The 19921-nt window shown below is 39.2% G+C and overlaps 2 protein-coding genes across 2 annotated transcripts in view; one reads left to right on the top strand and one right to left on the bottom strand.

Moving 5' to 3' along the window:
* HMGCR (3-hydroxy-3-methylglutaryl-CoA reductase) overlaps window positions 1–18443 on the bottom strand; it is a 53446-nt gene extending 35003 nt beyond the window's left edge. Inside the window, exon 1 of the mRNA XM_030845937.3 lies at window positions 18098–18443. The gene's annotated coding sequence lies outside the window, so the exon portion shown is untranslated. The remainder of the gene's footprint in view (window positions 1–18097) is intronic.
* Window positions 18444–18645: 202 nt separating this feature from the next.
* The window catches only part of ANKRD31 (ankyrin repeat domain 31), a 130081-nt gene continuing 128805 nt past the window's right edge, over window positions 18646–19921 (top strand). Inside the window, exon 1 of the mRNA XM_030845913.2 lies at window positions 18646–18920. Coding sequence (XP_030701773.2) covers window positions 18763–18920 — 158 coding nt within the window. The 5' untranslated portion in view covers window positions 18646–18762. The remainder of the gene's footprint in view (window positions 18921–19921) is intronic.

Below are 19921 nucleotides of genomic sequence, written 5' to 3'. Positions count from 1 at the left end.
GCCGTCTGGATTTATTGCTCAAAACAAAAAAGCTCCTGATGTGTTTGGCTTGACCACGATCCCTTTTATTTTATTAAAAAAATTTTTTGTAGCTTTATTGGAGTATAATTGCGTTACAATGTTGTGTTAGTTTCTGCTGTACAACAAAGTGAATCAGCTATATGTATACATATATCCCCATATCCCCTCCCTCTTGCATCTCCCTCCTATACTCTCTATCCCACCCCTCTAGGTGGTCACAAAGCACCAAGCTGATCTCCCTGTGCTATGTGGCTGCTTCCCACTAGCTATCTATTTAACATTTAGTGTATATATGTCCATGCCACTCTCTGCCTTCATCCCAGTTTCCCCTTTCCCCTGCTCTGACCTCAAGTCCTTTCTCTACATCTGCATCTTTATTCCTGCCCTGCCACTAGGTTCATCAATACCGTTTTTTTAGATTTCATATATGACCATGATCCATTTTAAATCTACGTACCCCACGTTAGGTTTAGGAGGCCAGAAAATAGCCCCCTTACCATTCTTCCTATCTGCCCAGTCACATCCCACAGAAACATCCTTGTCCTGCAACTTATGGTGCCTGCTTCTCAGGTGGGTGGAGATGCAGGCCTATTTGGGTCATGCCTAAGTTCACAGGACTGAGACCTTTTCCAACTTTAGTGCACCCAAGAATATGGTGGGGGAGAGTTGTTTAATATGCAGATTCCTGAGCCTCACTTCCGGATGTTGATTTCACAGGTCTAGGAAGGGGCCTGGGTAATTTGCGTTTTAAAAAAAGTATCCCAGGTGATTTTAGTGCACGGGATTGATGGATCTCACTTAGAGAAACACGGGCCTAAATGTCTATAGGTAGATAAGCAAAAAGACCACATAAGAGCTTTAGGAACGTAATTCAAAAGGCAGAGTAGGAAAGACTGGAGTTAAAACTTGGGATAGCTATTGCAATATGGTTTTCAAACTACATGCATGTAAAAAATGGAAATACACTTTCTAAAAAGTCTATTCTTGTATTATGAGGTGCACACCGTGTCTCTACTCTCTTCTATCCTATTTTCAGCAGTTGTCTTGAAAGGCAGCTTTGCCTGGTTGTCTTTACAAGTCCACGCAGCCCAGGCTGCTTGCACCCTTTTCAGACTTTAACAAGGACCCCTGTACTCACCCTACTGCACTGGACAACACCCTTGTCAATCTCAACAGCTGTTCTGAAGTGGGCACACCATGCTTTCCAGGGACCATCTGTCGGCTGTTCGGGGCTTCCCTGTTCTCAGGTCTGTCAGACACGCCCCTGTTCCTCTCTGCTTCCTCCTGCATAGCCCCAGGTACACACAGCTCTTGGGACCATGGATGTTTATCTCCACCCATTTGTATTTTCAGGTCCATGGAGAGACCTTGGCAAATAGTCATGTTGTAAATGTCCACGAGTTTTTGGTTTTGCCACTTAGTTTTTATGTGGGAATTTGAAAAGATTAAAAACCTGTGCTACTGTCACTGCCACTTTCACCTTGACTTTCTTTATAACGTTACACAATCTGTGTATCTTTAAGCAGTATATTTTGGATAGTTTTTCTCTTCCTTTGAAAATTATATAAATTGGTATGTTCTGCCATACCTTCCTTTTATGGCCAAATTTTATGTTTTTGAGTCATTCGTGTTGATACTTATAACTGTATTCATTCATTTTTGCTGCTGTATTTACATTATATGACTATATATCACAATTCATTAATCCATTCTGTTAATATTTTTTTTCAGATTTTGATAATCATAAATAAGGCTTTGATGAATATTCTATACTTGCCTTTTTTAAATTAATTAATTATTTTTTTGGCTGCATTAGGTTTTCATTGCTGCGCGGGCTTTCTTTAGTTGCGGCGAGCGGGAGATACCTTCATTGCGGTGCACGTGAGGGCTTCTCATTGTAGTGGCTTCTCTTGTTGTGGCGCGTGGGCTCTAGGCACGCGGGCTTCAGTAGTTGTGGCACACAGGCTCAGTAGCTGTGGCTTGCGGGCTCTAGAGCGCAGGCTCAGGAGTTGTGGCGCACGGGCTTAGTTGCTCCGCGGCATGTGGGATCTTCCTGGACCAGGGCTCAAACCTGTGTCCCCTGCATTGGCAGGTGGATTCTTAACCACTATGCCACCAGGCAAGTTCTATACTTGTAATGCACATGTGTAAGATCTTCCAAGGAAGTGTGCCTAGGTAGATATGAAATGGTATTACTTTTAATTTCAATTTGCATTTTCCTGCTTACAAAAGAAGTTGAACATCTTTTCATGTTTACCCACCAACCAAGTCTCCTCTTATATGAAATGCCTGTTTGTGACCTTTGCACATTTTTCTATGGATTGTTTGATTTTTTTTCTTATTGATTTAGAAGAGCTTTTTATATACTCTGGATGTTAATAATTTCCTGGTTATGTTCTACAAATAATTTTTTCCTGGTTTGTGCATTTCTGTTTTTGGGCCCTCCTTGTCTTTTCCAAGAATATAATTCTTGATTTCTATACTATATACTTTATCAACCTTTTTAAAATGAATTTTGCTTTTTGTGTTTTGTTTATGAAATCCTTCCTTACCTTGAGATTATAAAGATATATTTTCTTCTAAATGTTTAAAAATTTGGCTTCTTCATTGATCCATATGGAATTCATTTTTGTGTATAGTTTGAGGTATGGATCCAAATTTTATATTTTGTACACGAAGAATTGTTCCAATACCATTTCTTAAATATGTCCCCCTGGGCTTCCCTGGTGGCGCAGCGTTTGAGAGTCCGCCTGCCGATGCAGGGGACGCGGGTTCGTGCCCCAGTCCAGGAAGATCCCACACGCCGTGGAGCGGCTAGGCCCGTGAGCCATGGCCACTGAGCCTGCGCGTCCAGGGCCTGTGCTCCGCAATGGGAGAGGCCACAACAGTGAGAGGCCCACGTACGGCAAAAAAAAAAAAAAAAAAAAAAAGTCCCCCTTTCCCTATTGATCTTCATTGCCAAGCATTTCATACATGCATGGATCTAGTTATGTAGTTATTCTCTTTCACTGAGCTATTTGTCTATATCTGCTCCAGTATATATAATATTATAATTCATAGTTTTAAAATACATTTTGATATCTGATAGGACAAGTCTTCCCTTTCCCCAATCTCATATTTTTTGCCTCCCCCATCATACTGCCTCAATAATTCCTCAATAATGTCTCTATTTATTTCCCTCTCCAACAAGCCAGATTAGAAAAATGGTCCCAGATTGCAGAACGAGGTTTCCTAACTCGTGTGGAGCTCAGCCCAGCCCCACATGTTGACAGCCATAAGCAGGTATTTGTTTCTTAAGTGTGCATAGGAATGCTACCACTAGTATCTAAGCTTTATGGATTTTTTCTATAAGTAATAGCATTTTCATAAATAATTGATGATTATGGAAATATGTCTATGAAAATTACAGGGACCATATTATTCTCTAATTTGCAACTAGAGAAGTTAAGGCAGAGAGAGATTAGGGAAAGTTTCTACGGTCACTTTTTTCCCTCACTCATCAGCTACCACCCATCACCTACCTAGGTCCTGAACTTCTACTGAAAGTGAGATGGGAAAGGTAATGCATCAAGTCAAAGGGAAACATGGCAAAGATCTTTGGGGGACTGGGTACCTCGAACAGGCTTGAGGGGTTAAGAAACACCTACCTTTTGGTTAAGAGAACAATGACTGGACTGCAGTTATCTTAGGAAAATCTGAATTCTGTAAACTTACCACTTCCCATGATTTTGCTTTAGTTTTCTCTTCTTCCTTGGCTTCCTTTCTACCCCTTCCCTCCTGTTGTCTCTTCTCTCTTACTCTCTGCTTATACTCCTGGACACTTCTGTTCCTTTCAGATGCCATTCTACACAAGTTCCTCCTTTTTGCTTTTGGAGGTTTTTACACTGCTCTGATACTCTTGCTTAGGGACCTCTCATATGGTTCTTCATGGTAATGCCCATTATATAATGTAGTAACAAATGCTGTTTAAGTTCACAGCAGGCTAGATGAGGAAATGTCAGCTATGTTTTATCTTAAGTGTTTACATACACACCAATGTATGTAAAGTTATTTAATCACAGGAGAGATTCTATTTGTCTTGAGGATTTAAGGCTTTTTTGTTTTTGTTTTTTTTTGCTAAGTCACATTTGCCATCAAAACTGCTGCTCTGTCTTGTCCTGTCTTTAAATACCCACTAGATGCTGCTACAGGGCTGTGGAAAAAAGTCTTCAGTTTCATCCAAAGCTTCTGAATTACTGAACTAGAAACTTGCAGCCATCAGAAACAGGAAGGATATAAGCTTAAACACAGAAACAGGAAGCATATCTTCAAAAGATAGGAAGAAAGTAAAACTGACTAAGGACTGAATATTTAAAAGACAATGTTGGCGTAATTGAAACTTGTGCATTAGCATTTTGACATCTGTCAGCTGAATACAATGTTAAATCTTTAGAGATTATCTCTCCTAGGGCATCTGAAACTTGACTGAGGTTTCAAATCAGGTTTCAAAAACAGTACAAACATTCTGGACATCCTAAAAAGTATTTAATATTATAAAAATTACTGTTTTCTCATTCTAAAAGTATTACATTGCCATTTAAACAATTAGGAAAATAATAGGAAATTATAGAGGAGAAAATAATTACCCAGAACTCAAGGATAGTCACTCAGGGTGACTGTCTTTTGCATTTTAGCAGATTTCTTTCCTTCCAGCTTTTCTCCTATACTTTTTTTTTTTTTTCCAGTACGCGGGCCTCTCACTGTTGTGGCCTCTCCCGTTGCGGAGCACAGGCTCCAGATGCGCAGGCTCAGCGGCCATGGCTCACAGGCCCAGCCCAGCCGCTCCGCGGCATGTTGGATCTTCCCAGACTGGGGCATGAACCCGTGTCCCCTGCATCGGCAGGCAGACTCTCAACCACTGTGCCACCAGGGAAGCCCTCTCCTATACTTTCTAAACTATAAAATATTGTATAAATTATATATGTATATATATACTTTTTGCTTAATTATATATGTTGTATATGTATACATACATACATACTTTTTTGTTTGATAACATATTGTATATATATGATATATGATGTGTGTATATATACACACAATATACACACATACACACACATACACACATCCTGTGGAAGCTATTAAAAATAACAACCAGCCCTATGATGTGTGGCAGCAGGGCAGGCGGCGGCGGGGGAGGGGGGGTTACTTGTAAAATTTGCAGATTTCTGTGGTGTAAATACTCCAAAACTTACTCTACACATTATTAGTTCTTCTTTCCTGGTCCTCTTCCTCCACTCAGTAAACTACAAAATCTGGCCCCATAGTAAAATATAACAAAATAATTGAGAAGTGATGAGTTTGGGGTATTTACTGCCTTTATTTTTAACATAATTTGTTCAATTATGCTGATATACTTTAATTTTTAATAGTGACTACGTTTAATAACTGACTTCCAAATTCCTGAAAATTTAACAATCAGCTCTTACAAAACTAGTAGAAGCTGGATCAAGTTCACCTTTGACACCACTCTAGCAAGAACTTCCCTGCCTCCCTCCCCCAACTCTCTGTCTTCCCCATAGTCCAGTCCTGGAGAGATCAGCCTTTGAGGTTAGTTAAGGAGAGGAAGGGAAGCAGAAAAGAAAAAGCAACGTGTAGAATAAGTTTTGCTTACGCAAAGGTTTTTAGCGTAAGACACAAAAAGCACTGTATTGGGTTGTTTAGTGTCCCCCCTCCCCCAAATTCATGTTCTTCTAGGAACCTCAGAATGCGACCATATTAGGAAATAGGGTTGTTATAGTTGTAATTGTTTAAGTTAAGGTGAGGTCATAGTGGAGTAGGGTAGGCCCTGCTCTAATATGACTAGTGTTCTTACAAGAAGAGGAGGAGACACAGAGAAAGAGATGTACAGGGAGAAGACCACTTGATGAAGGGGGTAGAGATTGGAGTCAAGGCAAGGAATGCCAAGAACTATCAGCAACAGCAAAGCTAAGAGGAAGGAATGGAATGGATTCTCACCTAGAAGCGTTAGAGAGAGCCTGGCCTGGCCAACACCTTGATTTTAGACTCCTGGCCTCCAGAATTGTGAGATAATGAATTTCTGTTATTTAAGCCATCCAGTATGTGGTAATTTGTTACAGCAGCCCTAGGAAACTAATGCAAGCACTTACCGTACAAGAAGAAATTGATAAACTGGACATCACTCAAAACCTATTTCTGATGAAAAGTCATTAATAAGAAAATGAAGAGTTGGTTCAAGATGGCGGAGTAGAAGGACGTGCGCTCACTCCCTCTTGCAAGAGCACTGGAATCACAACTAATTGATAAACAATCATTGACAGGAAGACAATGGAACTCACCAAAAAAGATACCCCACATCTAAAGACAAAGGAGAAGCTGCAATGAGACAGTAGGAGGGGCGCAATCACAATAAAATCAAAAAAACCACTGGGTGGGTGCCTCACAAACTGGAGAACAATTATAGCATACAAGTCCACCCACTAGAGTGAAGGTTCTCAGCCCCACGTCAGGCTTCCCAACCTGGGGGTCTGGCAAAGGGAGGAGGAATTCCTAGAGAATCAGACTTTGAAGGCTAGAGGGATTTGATTGTAGGACTTCGACAGGACTGGGGAAAACAGAGACTCCACTCTTGGAGGACATACACAAAGTAGTGTGCGCATCGGGACCCAGGGGAAGGAGCAGTGACCGCAGGGGAGACTGAACCAGACCTGCCTGCTGGTGTTGGGGGGTCTCCTGCAGAGGCGGGGGGTGGCTGTGTCTCACTGTGAGGACAAGGACAGTGTCAGCAGAAGTTCTGGGTAGTACTCCTTGGTGTGAGCCCTCCCAGAGTCTGTCATTAGCCCCACCAAAGAGCCCAGGTAGGCTCCAGTGTTGGGTTGCCTCAGGCCAAACAACCAACAGGGAGGGAACTCAGCCCCACCCATCAGCAGACAAGCAGATTAAAGTTTTACTGAGCTCTGCCCACCAGAGCAACACCCGGCTCTACCCACCACCAGTCCCTCCCATCAGGAAGCTTGCACAAGCCTCTTAGATAGCCTCATCCACCAGAGGGCAGGCAGCAGAAGCAAGAAGAACTACAATCCTGCAGGCTGTGGAACGAAAACCACATTCACAGAAAGATAGACAAGATGAAAAGGCAGAGGGCTATGTACCAGATGAAGGAACAAGATAAAACCCCAGAAAAACAACTCAATGAAGTGGAGATAGGCAACCTTCCAGAAAAAGAATTCAGAATAATGATAGTGAAGATGATCCAGTACCTTGGAAAAACAATGGAGGCAAAGATCGAGACGATGCAAGAAATGTTTCATAAACACCTAGAAGAATTAAAGAACAAACACCTAGAAGAATTAAAGGACAAACAAACAGAGATGAACAATACAGTAACTGAAATGAAAAATACACTAGAAGGAATCAACAGCAGAATAACTGAGGCAGAAGAATGGATAAGTGACCTGGAAGACAGAATGGTACAATTCACTGCTGCAGAACAGAATAAAGAATGAAAAGAAATGAAGATAGCCTAAGAGACCTCTGGAATGACATTAAATGCACCAACATTCACATTTATAGGGGTCCCAGAAGGAGAAGAGAAGGACTAGAGAAAGTAACTGAAGAGATTATAGTAGAAAACTTCCCTAACATGGGAAAGGAAACAGCCACCCAAATCCAGGAAGCACAGAGAGTCCCATACAGAATAAACCCTAGAAGAAACACGCAAGATACATAGTAATCAAATTGGCAAAAATTAAAGACAAAGAAAAATTATTAAAAGCAACAAGGGAAAAACAACAAATAATATACAAGGGAACTCCCATAAGGTTAACAGCTGATTTCCAGAAACTCTACAAGCCAGGAGGGAGTGGCATGATATATTTAAAGTGATGAAAGGGAAGAACCTACAACCAAGATTACTCTACCCAGCAAGGATCGCATTCAGATTCAATGGAGAAATCAAAAGCTTTACAGACAAGCAAAAGCTAAGAGAATTCAGTGCCACCAAACCAGCTCTACAACAAATGCTAAAGGAACTTCTCTAAGTGGGAAACACAAGAGAAGAAAAGGACTTACAAAAAAAAAAACCCAAAGCAATTAAGAAAATGGTAATAGGAACATACTTATTGATAATTACCTTAAATGTCAATGGATTAAATGCTCCAACTAAAAGACACAGGCTCACTGAATGGATACAAAAACAAGACCCATATACATGCTGTCTACAAGAGACCCACTTCAGACCTAGGGACACATACAGACTGAAAGTGAGGGGTTGGAAAAAGATATTCCATGCAAATGGAAATCAAAAGAAAGCTGGAGTAGCAATTCTCATATCAGATAAAATAGACTTTAAAATATAGAATGTTACATGAGACAAGGAAGGCCACTACATAATGACAAGGGATCAATCCAAGAAGAAGACATAACAATTATAAATATATATGCACCCAAGATAGGAGCATCTCATACATAAGGCAAATGCTAACAGCTATAAAAGAGGAAATCGACAGTAACACAATAATAGTGGGGGACTTTAACACCTCACTTACACCAACGGACAGATCATCCAGACAGAAAATTAATAAGGAAACAAAAGCTTTAAATGACACAATAGACTAGATAGATTTAATTGATATTTATAGGAAATTCCATCCCAAAACAGCAGATTACACTCTCTTCTCAAGTGCACACGGAACATTCTCCAGGAAAGGTCACATCCTGGGTTACAAATCAAGCCTTGGTAAATTTAAGAAAACTGAAATCATATCAAGCATCATTTCTGACCACAACACTATGAGAGTAGAAATCAATTACAGGGAAAAAAACATAAAAAGCACAAACACATGGAGGGTAAACAATACGTTACTAAATAACCAAGAGATCACTGAAGAAATCAAAGAGGAAATTAAAAAATACTTAGAGACAGATGACAATGAAAACACGACGATCCAAAACCTATGGGATGCAGCAAAAGCAGTTCTAAGAGGGAAGTTTATAGCTACACAATCCTACCTCAAGAAAGAAGAAAAATCTCAAATACACAATCTAACCTTACACCTAAAGGAACCTTAGAGAAAGAAGAACAAACAAAACCCAAAGTTAGTAGAAGAAAAGAAATCATAAAGATCAGATCAGAAATAAATGAAATAGAATCAAAGAAAACAATAGCAAAGATCAATAAAACTAAAAGCTGATTCTTTGAGAAAATAAACAAAATTGATAAACCTTTAGCCAGACTCATCAAGAAAAAGAGGGAGAGGACTCAAATCAATAAAATCAGAAATGAAAAAGGAGAAGTTACAACAGACACCACAGAAATACAAAGCATCATAAGAGACTACTACAAGTAACTCTATGCCAATAAAATGGACAACCTGTAAGAAATGGACAAATTCTTATAAAGGGATAACCTTCCAAGACAGAAACAGGAAGAAATAGAAAATATGAAGAGACAAATCACAAGTAATGAAGTTGAAACTGTGATTACAGATTTTCCAACAAACAAAAGCCCAGAACAGACGGCTTCACAGATGAATTCTATGCAACATTTAGAGAAGCACTAACACCTATCCTTCTCACACTCTTCCAAAATATAGCAGAGGGAGGAGCATTCCCAAACTCATTCTACGAGGCCACCATCACCCTGATACCAAAACCAGACAAAGATACTACAAAAAAAGAAAATTACAGAACAATATCACTGGTGAATATAGATGCAAAAATCCTCAACAAAATACAAGCAAACAGAATCCAACAACATATTAAAAGGATCATACACCGTGATCAAGTGGGATTTATCCAGGGATGCAAGGATTCTTCAATATACACAAATCAATCAGTGTGATACACCATATTAACAAATTGAAGAATAAAAACCATATGAGCATCTCAGTATATACAGAAAAAGGTTTTGACAAAATTCAAAACCCATTTAGGACAAAAACTCTCCAGAAAGTGGGCACAGAGGGAACCTACCTCATCATAATAAAGGCCATATACGACAAACCCACAGCAAACGTCACTCTCAATGGTGAAGAACTGAAAGCATTTCCTCTAAGATCAGAATCAAGACAAGGATGTCCACTCTCGCCACTCTTATTCAACATAGTTTTGGAAGTCTTATTCACGGCAATCATAGAAGACAAAGAAAAATAAGGAATACAAATTGGAAAAGAAGTACAACTGTCACTGTTTGCAGATGACATGATACCTATACATAGATAATCCTAAAGATGCCACCAGAAAACTACTAGAGCTAATCAATGAATTTGGTAAAGTAGCAGGATACATTAATGCACAAAAATCTCTTGCATTCCTATACACTAACAACAAAAGATCAGAAAGAGAAATTACGGAAACAACCCCATTCACCATTGCAACAAAAAGAATAAAATACCTAGGAATAAACCTACCTAAGGAGGTAAAAGACCTGTACTCAGAAACCTATAAAGACAGTGATGAAAGAAATCTAAGATGACACAAACAGATGGAGAGAAATACCATGTTCTTGGATTGGAAGAATCAGTATTGTGAAAATGACTATACTACCCAATCTACAGATTCAATACAATCCCCATCAAATTACCAATGGCATTTTTTACAGAGCTAGAATAAAAGATTTTTAAATTTGTATGGAGACACAAAAGACCCTGAATAGCCAAAGCAATCTTGAGGGAAAAAAACGGAGCTGGAGGAATCAGACTCCCTGACTTCAGACTATACTACAAAGCTACCGTAATCAAGACAATATGGTACTGGCACAAAAACAGAAATGTAGAGCAATGGAACAGGATAGAAAGCCCAGAGATAAACCCATGCACCTATGGTCAACTAATCTATGACAAAGGAGACAAGGATATACAATGGAGAAAAGACAGTCTCTTCAATAAGTGGTGCTGGGAAAGCTGGACAGCTACATGTAAAAGAATGAAATTAGAACACTCCCTAACACCATACACAAAAATAAACTCAAAATGGATTAAAGACCAAAATGTAAGACCAGACACTATATAACTCTTAGAGGAAAATACAGGAAGAACACTCTTTGACATAAATCCAGCAAGATCTTTTTTGACCCATCTCCTAGAGTAATGTAAATAAAAACAAAAATAAACAAATGGGACCTAATGAAACTTAAAAGCTTTCGCACAGCAAAGGAGACTATAAACAAGATGATAAGACAACCCTCAGAATGGGAGAAAATATTTGGCAACAAATCAACGGAGAAAGGATTAATCTCCAAAATATATAAACAGCTCATACAGCTCAATATTAAAACACAAACAACCCAATCAAAAATTGGGCAGAAGACCTAAATAGACATTTCTCCAAAGAAACATACAGATGGCCAAGAGGCACATGAAAAGCTGCTCACGTGCTAATTATTAGAGAAATGCAAATCAAAACTACAATGAAGTAGCACCTCACACCGGTCAGAATGGCCATCATCAGAAAATCTATAAACAACAAATGCTGGAGAGGGTGTGGAGAAAAGCGAACCCTCTCGCACTGTCGGTGGGAATGTAAATTGATACAGCCACTGTGGAGAACAGTATGGAGGTTCCTTAAAAAACTAAAAATAGAATTACTATATGACCCAGCAATCCCACTACTGGGCATATACCCAGAGAAAACCATAATTCAAAAAGACACATGCACCCCAATGTTCACTGCAGCACTATTTACAATAGCCAGGTCAGGGAAGCAACCTTAATGCCAATCAACAGATGAATGATAAGGAAGATGTGGTACATATATACAATGGAATATTACTCATCCATAAAATGGAATGAAATTGGGTCATTTGTAGAGATGTGGGTCACCTAGAGACTGTCATACAGAGTGAAGCAAGTCAGAAAGAGAAAAACAAATATTATATATTAAATCATATATGTGGAATTCTAGAAAAATGGTACAGATGAACCGGTTTGCAAGGCAGAAATAGAGACACAGATATAGAAAACAAACGTATGGACCCAAGGGGGGAAAGCGGGGGGTGGGGGGCGGGGGGTGGTGGTGGTGGGATGAACTGGGAGATTGGGATTGACATGTATACACTAATATGCATAAAATAGATAATTAATCAGAACCTGCTGTATTAAAAAAAATAAAATTCAAAAAAAGAAAAAAAATTGAATAGGCAAGCCAGAGACAAGTAAAAAGTATTCATGATGCATAAATCTGACAAAGGCCTCATGTCCAGACTGTGTAAAGGACTCCTACAAACCAACAATAAAAATACAAACAGCCCAATTGACAAGTGGGCAAAAAATTTGCATAGAAACTACAAAAGGTACAAATAGTCAAAAAGCACATAGAAGGTGCTTAGTGTCCTTAGCCATTAGGGAAATGCAAATTAAAACCACAATGAGATACTATTTCACACCCACCAGAATGGGTAATAAATAGGAGATTGACTATCAAATGTTGGTGAAGATACGGAGCAAAGGGAGCTTTCATACATGGCTGGTAGGAGTATAGAAAGGCAGTTTCTTATAAAGTTAAACATATACCCACCATATACCCCAGCAATTGTACTCTTAGGTATTTACCTAAGAGAAATGAAAACATACATCCACAAAAAGACTTCAGTGAGAATATTACTAGCAGCCTCTCTGTAATAGCCTCCAAAGTGGAAATAAATGTTTGTCAACAGGTGAGTGGACTAAACAAATTTGTTATGTTCATACAGTGTAATAGTACTCAGCAATAAAGAGGAATGCATTGATCTAAAGCACATCGGTGAATCTTAAAAACATTAAACCTACTAAAAGAATCCAGTTTAAAAAGATACATACAGTATGATTCCATTTACATGAAAGGCTACTCTGTGGTGCTAGAGAAACTACATGATAGAAATCAGAAAGTATTTGCTTGGGGGTAGGTATTGAGGAAAGGGAAGAAGCAATGGAAATATTCTTAATCCTGTTTTAAGCAGTGGTTACCTGAGTGAGTGAGTGAGTGAGTGAGTGTGTGTGTGTGTGTGCGTGTGTGTGTGTGTGTATTCAAAACCATTGAACTGCATCATTTTACTACATCAAAATTCTGATTAACCTTTCATGGTTGGCATTTTTGTGTCTTTCTACTTTGGCAGACCTGCTAATATATTAGTCTAAACTAGTTTACATGACTGTTTCAGTTACACACAAAGAATATCCCATTACCATATGTAAATTTGGCAATTTCGTGAGTCCAAAAATCAACTAAAATTTATTATTTTTTATGTATTAATCATTTATGTAAATTATACTTTTAAGATTTGAGCTTTTAAGATTACCGTTTTTCCACTTACAACTCCGATTTTCCTCCTGTAGGTTGTGTATGCTGGTGTTAAGAAATACAGAAACTTTTTAAAAAAAAAAATCCACCACACATTGAACTGAACATTAAGGTCTACATATGTCATTATATGCAAATTATTCCTTAATGAAGAGAAGCGATAAAAAACAGATTATACAGTTCTTCAGTAGCAGAGTCAGGGGGTGGCTTGGTATGCTTGATAACCTCTTATTTCCTCAATCCCCCTAAACAACCCCAAATAAACATACACTCTAAGATAAAGGTGTGAATTTGCTGTGTAAGCAGCTAAGTGACAACTGTGTTTGCTATTCAAACACAACCTTTGTTGAAGTTTCATAGCTCTCACTTCAAAAAGATTATCACCTTGACACCTTTTCTATATGAAATTCCAGAGCTGTCACTGTTCAGCTCTTTGCTTTATTCTGTAAATAGTATACCAAGAGAAGCTATACATGTCTATGTATATATCTGCTTTTCATTCTTCTTAATGACAACATAGTATTCCACTGATAATCCCCTATTGATGGACATTTAGGGTGTCTCTAACTTTTCAAAATTACTGTTGGAATCTTCTGAACTTGTCAAAACTAGTTGACAAAATCAGTGTCATTTTCACCAGGCTGTTGCATTTGTGTTTCTAATTCTTTGACAGCCTATCATGACTTTATCTGTCACTTTGCCAATTTTTTATACCAACATTATACTGTGTTTTTAGGGGGAAAATAATTTAAGAATCCTTACAAAACCCTGATAATCATGTTTAACATCTGTTGCTTTTTTCATGTCATCATAAATTATAAAATGTTGTAATGTATTTCTCCTTCTGAGACAGATGATCAGTTTATAACTGTTGCCCCCTAACTAGGTCGTTTTGCATTTTCACTTCTAAAGAAATATATTACTCATGATCTAATAGAGCTAAACAATGAATAATTATGATTTTAGAGATCACACAGAATAGCAACGTCTTGTAGGCATCCTGGGGCAATGGGTCAGGGAGGGTTGTTATAAGTTACCACTAGGCATGCCTAGTCCTCTGATTCTCATTTTTGAGATGCCGAGTTTTTGCAATCAACCTTTGCTGATTTTATGGGCTTCATTGTAATATATCTTTTTGTCAATCACCAGAATAACACATGCTATTAATTATTCTTCAGAGGGTTTTTTAAAATGAAATATTAATTGCTTATTAGGCTATTACCTTAAATTTCATAGTACTTTTAACTTTTTGAATTATTTTCATATCTATTTTATATATGCCATTTTAAAGTAAAATTGAGCTTCTATATTAAATTCTGCACTAAGAAAGGACATAGCCTGTAGGAGTTGGGTCAGCATATTCCTACACAAGTGAATCAACTATAACGATGACTGCAAAACAAATTTAGGTATTGAACCAACACCTAATCCTGTGTAAACCTGTCTCTGTGTTTTCCCACATTTTGCAGTTTTTGAGAAAGGGTCTCACATATACTGATTTTTAGGATTACATGCATATTCTCATTCATTTCTAAATTCACAAAATAGTTCTTATTTGTGCTAAAGACCATGCAAATAATTTGGGTTGATGGATGGCAATCTTTTTTTTTTTAATCCAAATCTTTGAGAAAATGAATGTTATTTTTGGAAAATGCATTTTAATATACTCATCATAAAATACTCAGTGAAGTACTTTATATACCTTTATTTTGGGGGGAAATAAAGTAATAAGGTGAAAAGTGGGTTTACTCTCTTAGATATTCATGTTGTGTTATACTTATAATCAAGCAAATCTTCCATGAAAGTCTCATCTCTTACAGTTCTGGGATCTAAAGTAACCTAGATAGAATGGAAATGCTATGAAGCTATATAGGCAGGAAAAAATTTAAATTATAAAAGCCAAATATATTGTGTAACCACAAAAATCCTGAGACTTCTTTTTCAAAATCCACACTTCCAAACAAGTCTCATTATAGTACACCTTGTACATACTCCACTTCCTGCTTAGTGCCTGAGTCCTCATCTCACACCACTCTCCTCTGACTCCCCAGCTTCCGGCACACAAGCCTCCTGGGATGTCTCAGGGCCTGTGCACTTATGTTCATTCTTCAAATGTCACCTCTTCAGAGAGGTGATCTCTGACCATGTTCTCTAATCAGCAGCCTCTTTATTTCTCTCAGGCACACATCACTCTCTGAATTATCTCATTTATTTATGTACTTGTTTGTTGTCTGCCTCATCCATTAGAAGGCGAGGCCAGTAAGGGAAGGGCCCTAATTCCCAGCCCTCCTTCAGGGCACTGAGCCTCACGAGCATTTGTGGTATAGCATATATGCTATTGGTATGATTTTGGAATTTTCCTTCCTAATGAAAATCTGAGGTGGCAAAGCTGGCCTTCTACTTTTAATTCACCTTTAAAACAAGTAAAGAATTCCCAAATAGAACTTTTTCTCGAAAGACTTAAAGCCTAAATGGAAATCAAGCAATGAAAATTTAATTATAGTTCTGAAGGATTACTTGGTTTCATTTTATAAATTTACTATACAATATTATTCCTCAAAGATTCAAATTTTGATATAATCTAACTTAACTGTATTCTGCCTCATATTCTTTAATTTTTTACAGATATTTGTTGGTTTAAAAAGAATATAATGCTCTTCTCAAGGTTTTCTGACTAATTCACTATGTGTTAGTATTTATATTAACAAGCAATCAATTTTCCTTTTTAACTACTTGAATTTCTCCCCTATTCTTAGGACTCTTTAAATCTAAAAGAGTTCCCATTCTCTCTTTTTTTACCCCATGATATTAAATTGTTGAAAGAAACCAGGTCATTTGTCCTATTGAATTTCCCACATTCTAGATTTGGTTAATTTTATCTTCCTGGTGTTAACACAGTTCTCTGCTTTTCCACCTTCCCCCCTCATATAAATAACTGATAGTTACATCTAGAGTCTTGATTAGATTCAGGTTTTTAACTTTTGTGGGGGCTTAGAATACTTCATAGGTAGCACCATTTATTCCTATTGTATCATGCCTGGAGGAGCATATTTGGTTATCTCACTATTAGTGATATGTTAAGATTATCAGTGGATGTAATGTTGTCAGCCTGATCTACCTGTTACAAAATTCCCCATCAGCCTTTCACCTGGGAATTTAGGACTGTTTTAAACATGGAGGATATATAGGTGGAGAGGTGTAGAAAACACAAAGAGGTCTAGTTCTTTACATATTTATTACTGTTCTGCCTCATTTATAGAGTTGAGGTGAGGAATATTCAAATAAGTTTATTTTTTGTATATTAACTGTAGGTTATTTTATTTTTATTGAAGTATAGTTGATTTATAATATTGTGTTAGTTTCAGGTGTACAGCAAAGTGATTCAGTTATACATATATATATATGTTTTTCAGGTTCTTTTCCATTATAGGTTATTACAGGATATTGAATATAGTTCCTCGTGCTATACAGTAAATCCTTGTTGTTTATCTATTTTATATATCATAGTGTGTATCTGTTAATCCTATAATCCTAATTTACCCCCCCTTCCCCTTTGGTAACCGTAAGTTTGTTTTCTATGTCTATGAGTCTGTTTCTGTTTTGTAAATAAATTTATTTGTATTATTTTTCCACATATAAGTGATATATAATTTTTGTCTTTCTCTGTCTGACTTACTTCACTTAGTGGGATATTTTTTAGGTCTATCCATGATGCTGCAAACGGCAATACTTCAGTCTTTATGACTGAGTAATATTCCATCGTATATATATACACCACATCTTTATCCATTTATCTGTGGATGGACACTTCAGTTGCTTCCATGTCTTGGCTATTATAAATAGTGCTGCTATGAACATTGGGGTACATGACTCTTTTTAAATTAGAGTTTTTGTCTTTTCCAGATATATGCCCAGGAGTGGGACTGCTGGATCATATGGTAGCTCTAGTTTTAGTTTTTTAAGGAACCTTCACACTGTTTCCCATAGTGGCTTCACACTGTTTCCCATAGTGGCTGCACAGTTGTAGGAGGGTTTCCTTTGCTCCACACCCAGAATCAAGTAAGTTTAAAAGACAACCACGAACCAAGTGTTTTAAACAGCAGTGGCTTAACTATGGTCTAAATAGTAAAGTGCACAGGGAACTCTGCTCAATACTCTGTAATAACATAAATGGGAAAAGAATTTGAAAAAGAACAGATACATGCATATGTATAACTGAATCACTTTGCTGTACACCTGAAACTAACATTGTTAATCAACTCTACTCCAATACAAAATAAAAATTTTGAAAAGTAGTAAAATAATAATAGGTATGGCAAAGCCACTCCATGTACTGAAAAGGACAGTAAATTGAGGAGTCAGAAAACCCTAGTTTCTTTCATTTATTTGACAAACCATTAAAGACCCAATATGTGCTTGGACCCTGTAGATTCCGAAGTGAGTACTAAAAACTTGCTATGCAGAAAGGGTGTGTCTTATTGGAATCTTCCTCTCACTTGGGAGGTGGAGCTCACTTGGCTTTGTTTCGAATGAGTCTGAATTAAAAACTTGCAAAGAGACTGAAATCAAATATATAAGAATGTAGTCATTTCATTTAAAAATAATAATTGGTTACTGTGGGAGGCTGCTAGGCACCAATATTATTATAAAAATAAAGGGAAAATACAAGGAATTTAACCTGCCTTTCCAACACAATCTGTATTCTAGCATAACCAAAGAGTTGAGGAAAAAACAGAAATATAAAACAAACCAGTTGGATCATCTAAAAACTTCTGATTAACATTTTTGTTTTGCTTACCTCAGGGGGACTCTTGGGGAAGGGATGTCAAAGGGATTAAGGAGAAAGGCAGCACTTGAAGGACTCAAAAACACTCTTCGGGGCTAAGACCACATTCTGGCTTCAGAAAAGTCTAGCAGAGCTGACAGTTCTTTCCGAGTCTGCGTCTCACAAGCCCGAGATGAGCTGCACGGCACGTGACCCAGCTCTCCCTCGCTGCCGGTATAGCGTTAGGCGGGCTCGGCCTCCAGTCTGTCCGGTGCAACGCTTCCTTTCCGATCCCCGCGGCCGCAGCTCTAAACCCGCCCCCCCCGCGCCACCGCCCAGCCACAAAGCAAAAGTGCGGAAGGCGGGTATGGTAGCCGGCCACGCCCCAGACCGCCGGGAAACCCGGGGCCCGCGGGCGCGCGCCCGGCCACTTCGGGCCACTTCCGGCCACGGGAGCGGGGGTGACGGGTCGACGTACGGCGCGAGGGTCAGACGAGCGGCGCGCGGCTCCCCCTGCCGGCGGCGTGGGGTCAGGCCTCCGCGCTGGCCCGCCTTCCCCACGACGCCCTCCGACCCCGCGGTGTGTGCTCGCGTGGCCCACCGGGCTCCCGCCACCAGTTTTGTTCTGAATTTACAATTTCTCCTGGCCCTCAGAGCAAATTAAATTTTTTTTAATTTTTTTTTTATTTTTTGGGGGAATGGAGGAGTTAGAGAAAGAGGATAAAAAAGACATGGAGTGTGAGGCGGAGATGGAGGAAGGTGCCCAGGCCCCAGCCTGGGACAGTGATGAAACGGTGATCGAGGCATCGGTGACGGAGAGCGACCAGGAAGAAGAGGAGTTGACCCTCTGGAGAAGGTGACCGCCGTTGGGCCTGGGTTCTGGCGGCGGGTGGCCCTCTGAGGGTTGAGGAGAAATTGTTACCAGCCGAACGTCTGCGTGCGGGCGGGAGTAGGGCCTCATGGGGCAGTTAGGCCTGAGCTCCGAATTTCGTATATAAAGACCGCAACTGCCCCCCAGCCCTTCCCCAACTTAGGACCGAATGAGCTCTATAGCAGGTGGCTTTCTGACATTTTTGAAAAGCCTTCTTTCTTAGCCTGGGGCTTTTTTTGCGTAGGCAAAACAGTCTTGGGTCTAAACTCCTCAAGTGCATTTTGCTTGCAGCGACTCGTAGCTCAGGTCCAGGAGACGGTTAGTATACTTTCTCTCAGGAAGAGAATGTGTGACGGGGGAAATGGTTACTACCAAACTGGAAACGGATAGTTTTATAAGAATCAAGGGAAGATGGTAGTTCCGTTCATCAAAACATATCTAGTTCCCTGTGCTGGACACAGGGAGAAGATAAAAGAGATGAGGCCACTGACTCTGAGAAACCTACAGGCCAGGAAAGACGTAAACAGATGATTTCAATGTAATGTGGGAAGTCAGGGTAGGAAGGATGCCCAGGCTGGTTTAGGAGCCCAGAGGGATGCTTACCTCAACCTAGGTGGTCATCAGAGTTTGCCAGGGTTGACTTCTGGGTAGTCTTGAAGCTGGGTCGGAATTTGTCAGATGAAGGAGAGGAGGTTTTCAGGCCAAGGAGGTTTTCATGCAGTTGCATGCATGGGTAAAGGTGTAGTGGTGGGACATAGCATTGTGTTATGTGTGTTGGAATATGCAGTCAGTTGGGTGTTACTGAAGTGTTAAATGGGGAGATGGGTGTAGTGAAAGATGAGTCTGGAGAGAAAGGTACAGTAAGGTCACGTGAGGCCTCTTATAGCCTGTGTGTGTCCTGGTAGGGAGCTTGTAAGATGTTAAGTGGAGGAGCAGCATAATCAGATTTTCATTCACTCAGGCATGCCCTAGACTAGGGCTTTGCA

Source organism: Globicephala melas, chromosome 3 (assembly GCF_963455315.2).
Source record: "Globicephala melas chromosome 3, mGloMel1.2, whole genome shotgun sequence".
Lineage (NCBI taxonomy): Eukaryota > Metazoa > Chordata > Mammalia > Artiodactyla > Delphinidae > Globicephala > Globicephala melas.
The sequence above is the reverse complement of the archived record's forward strand: the minus strand, read 5'-3'. Positions and strand labels throughout refer to the sequence as shown.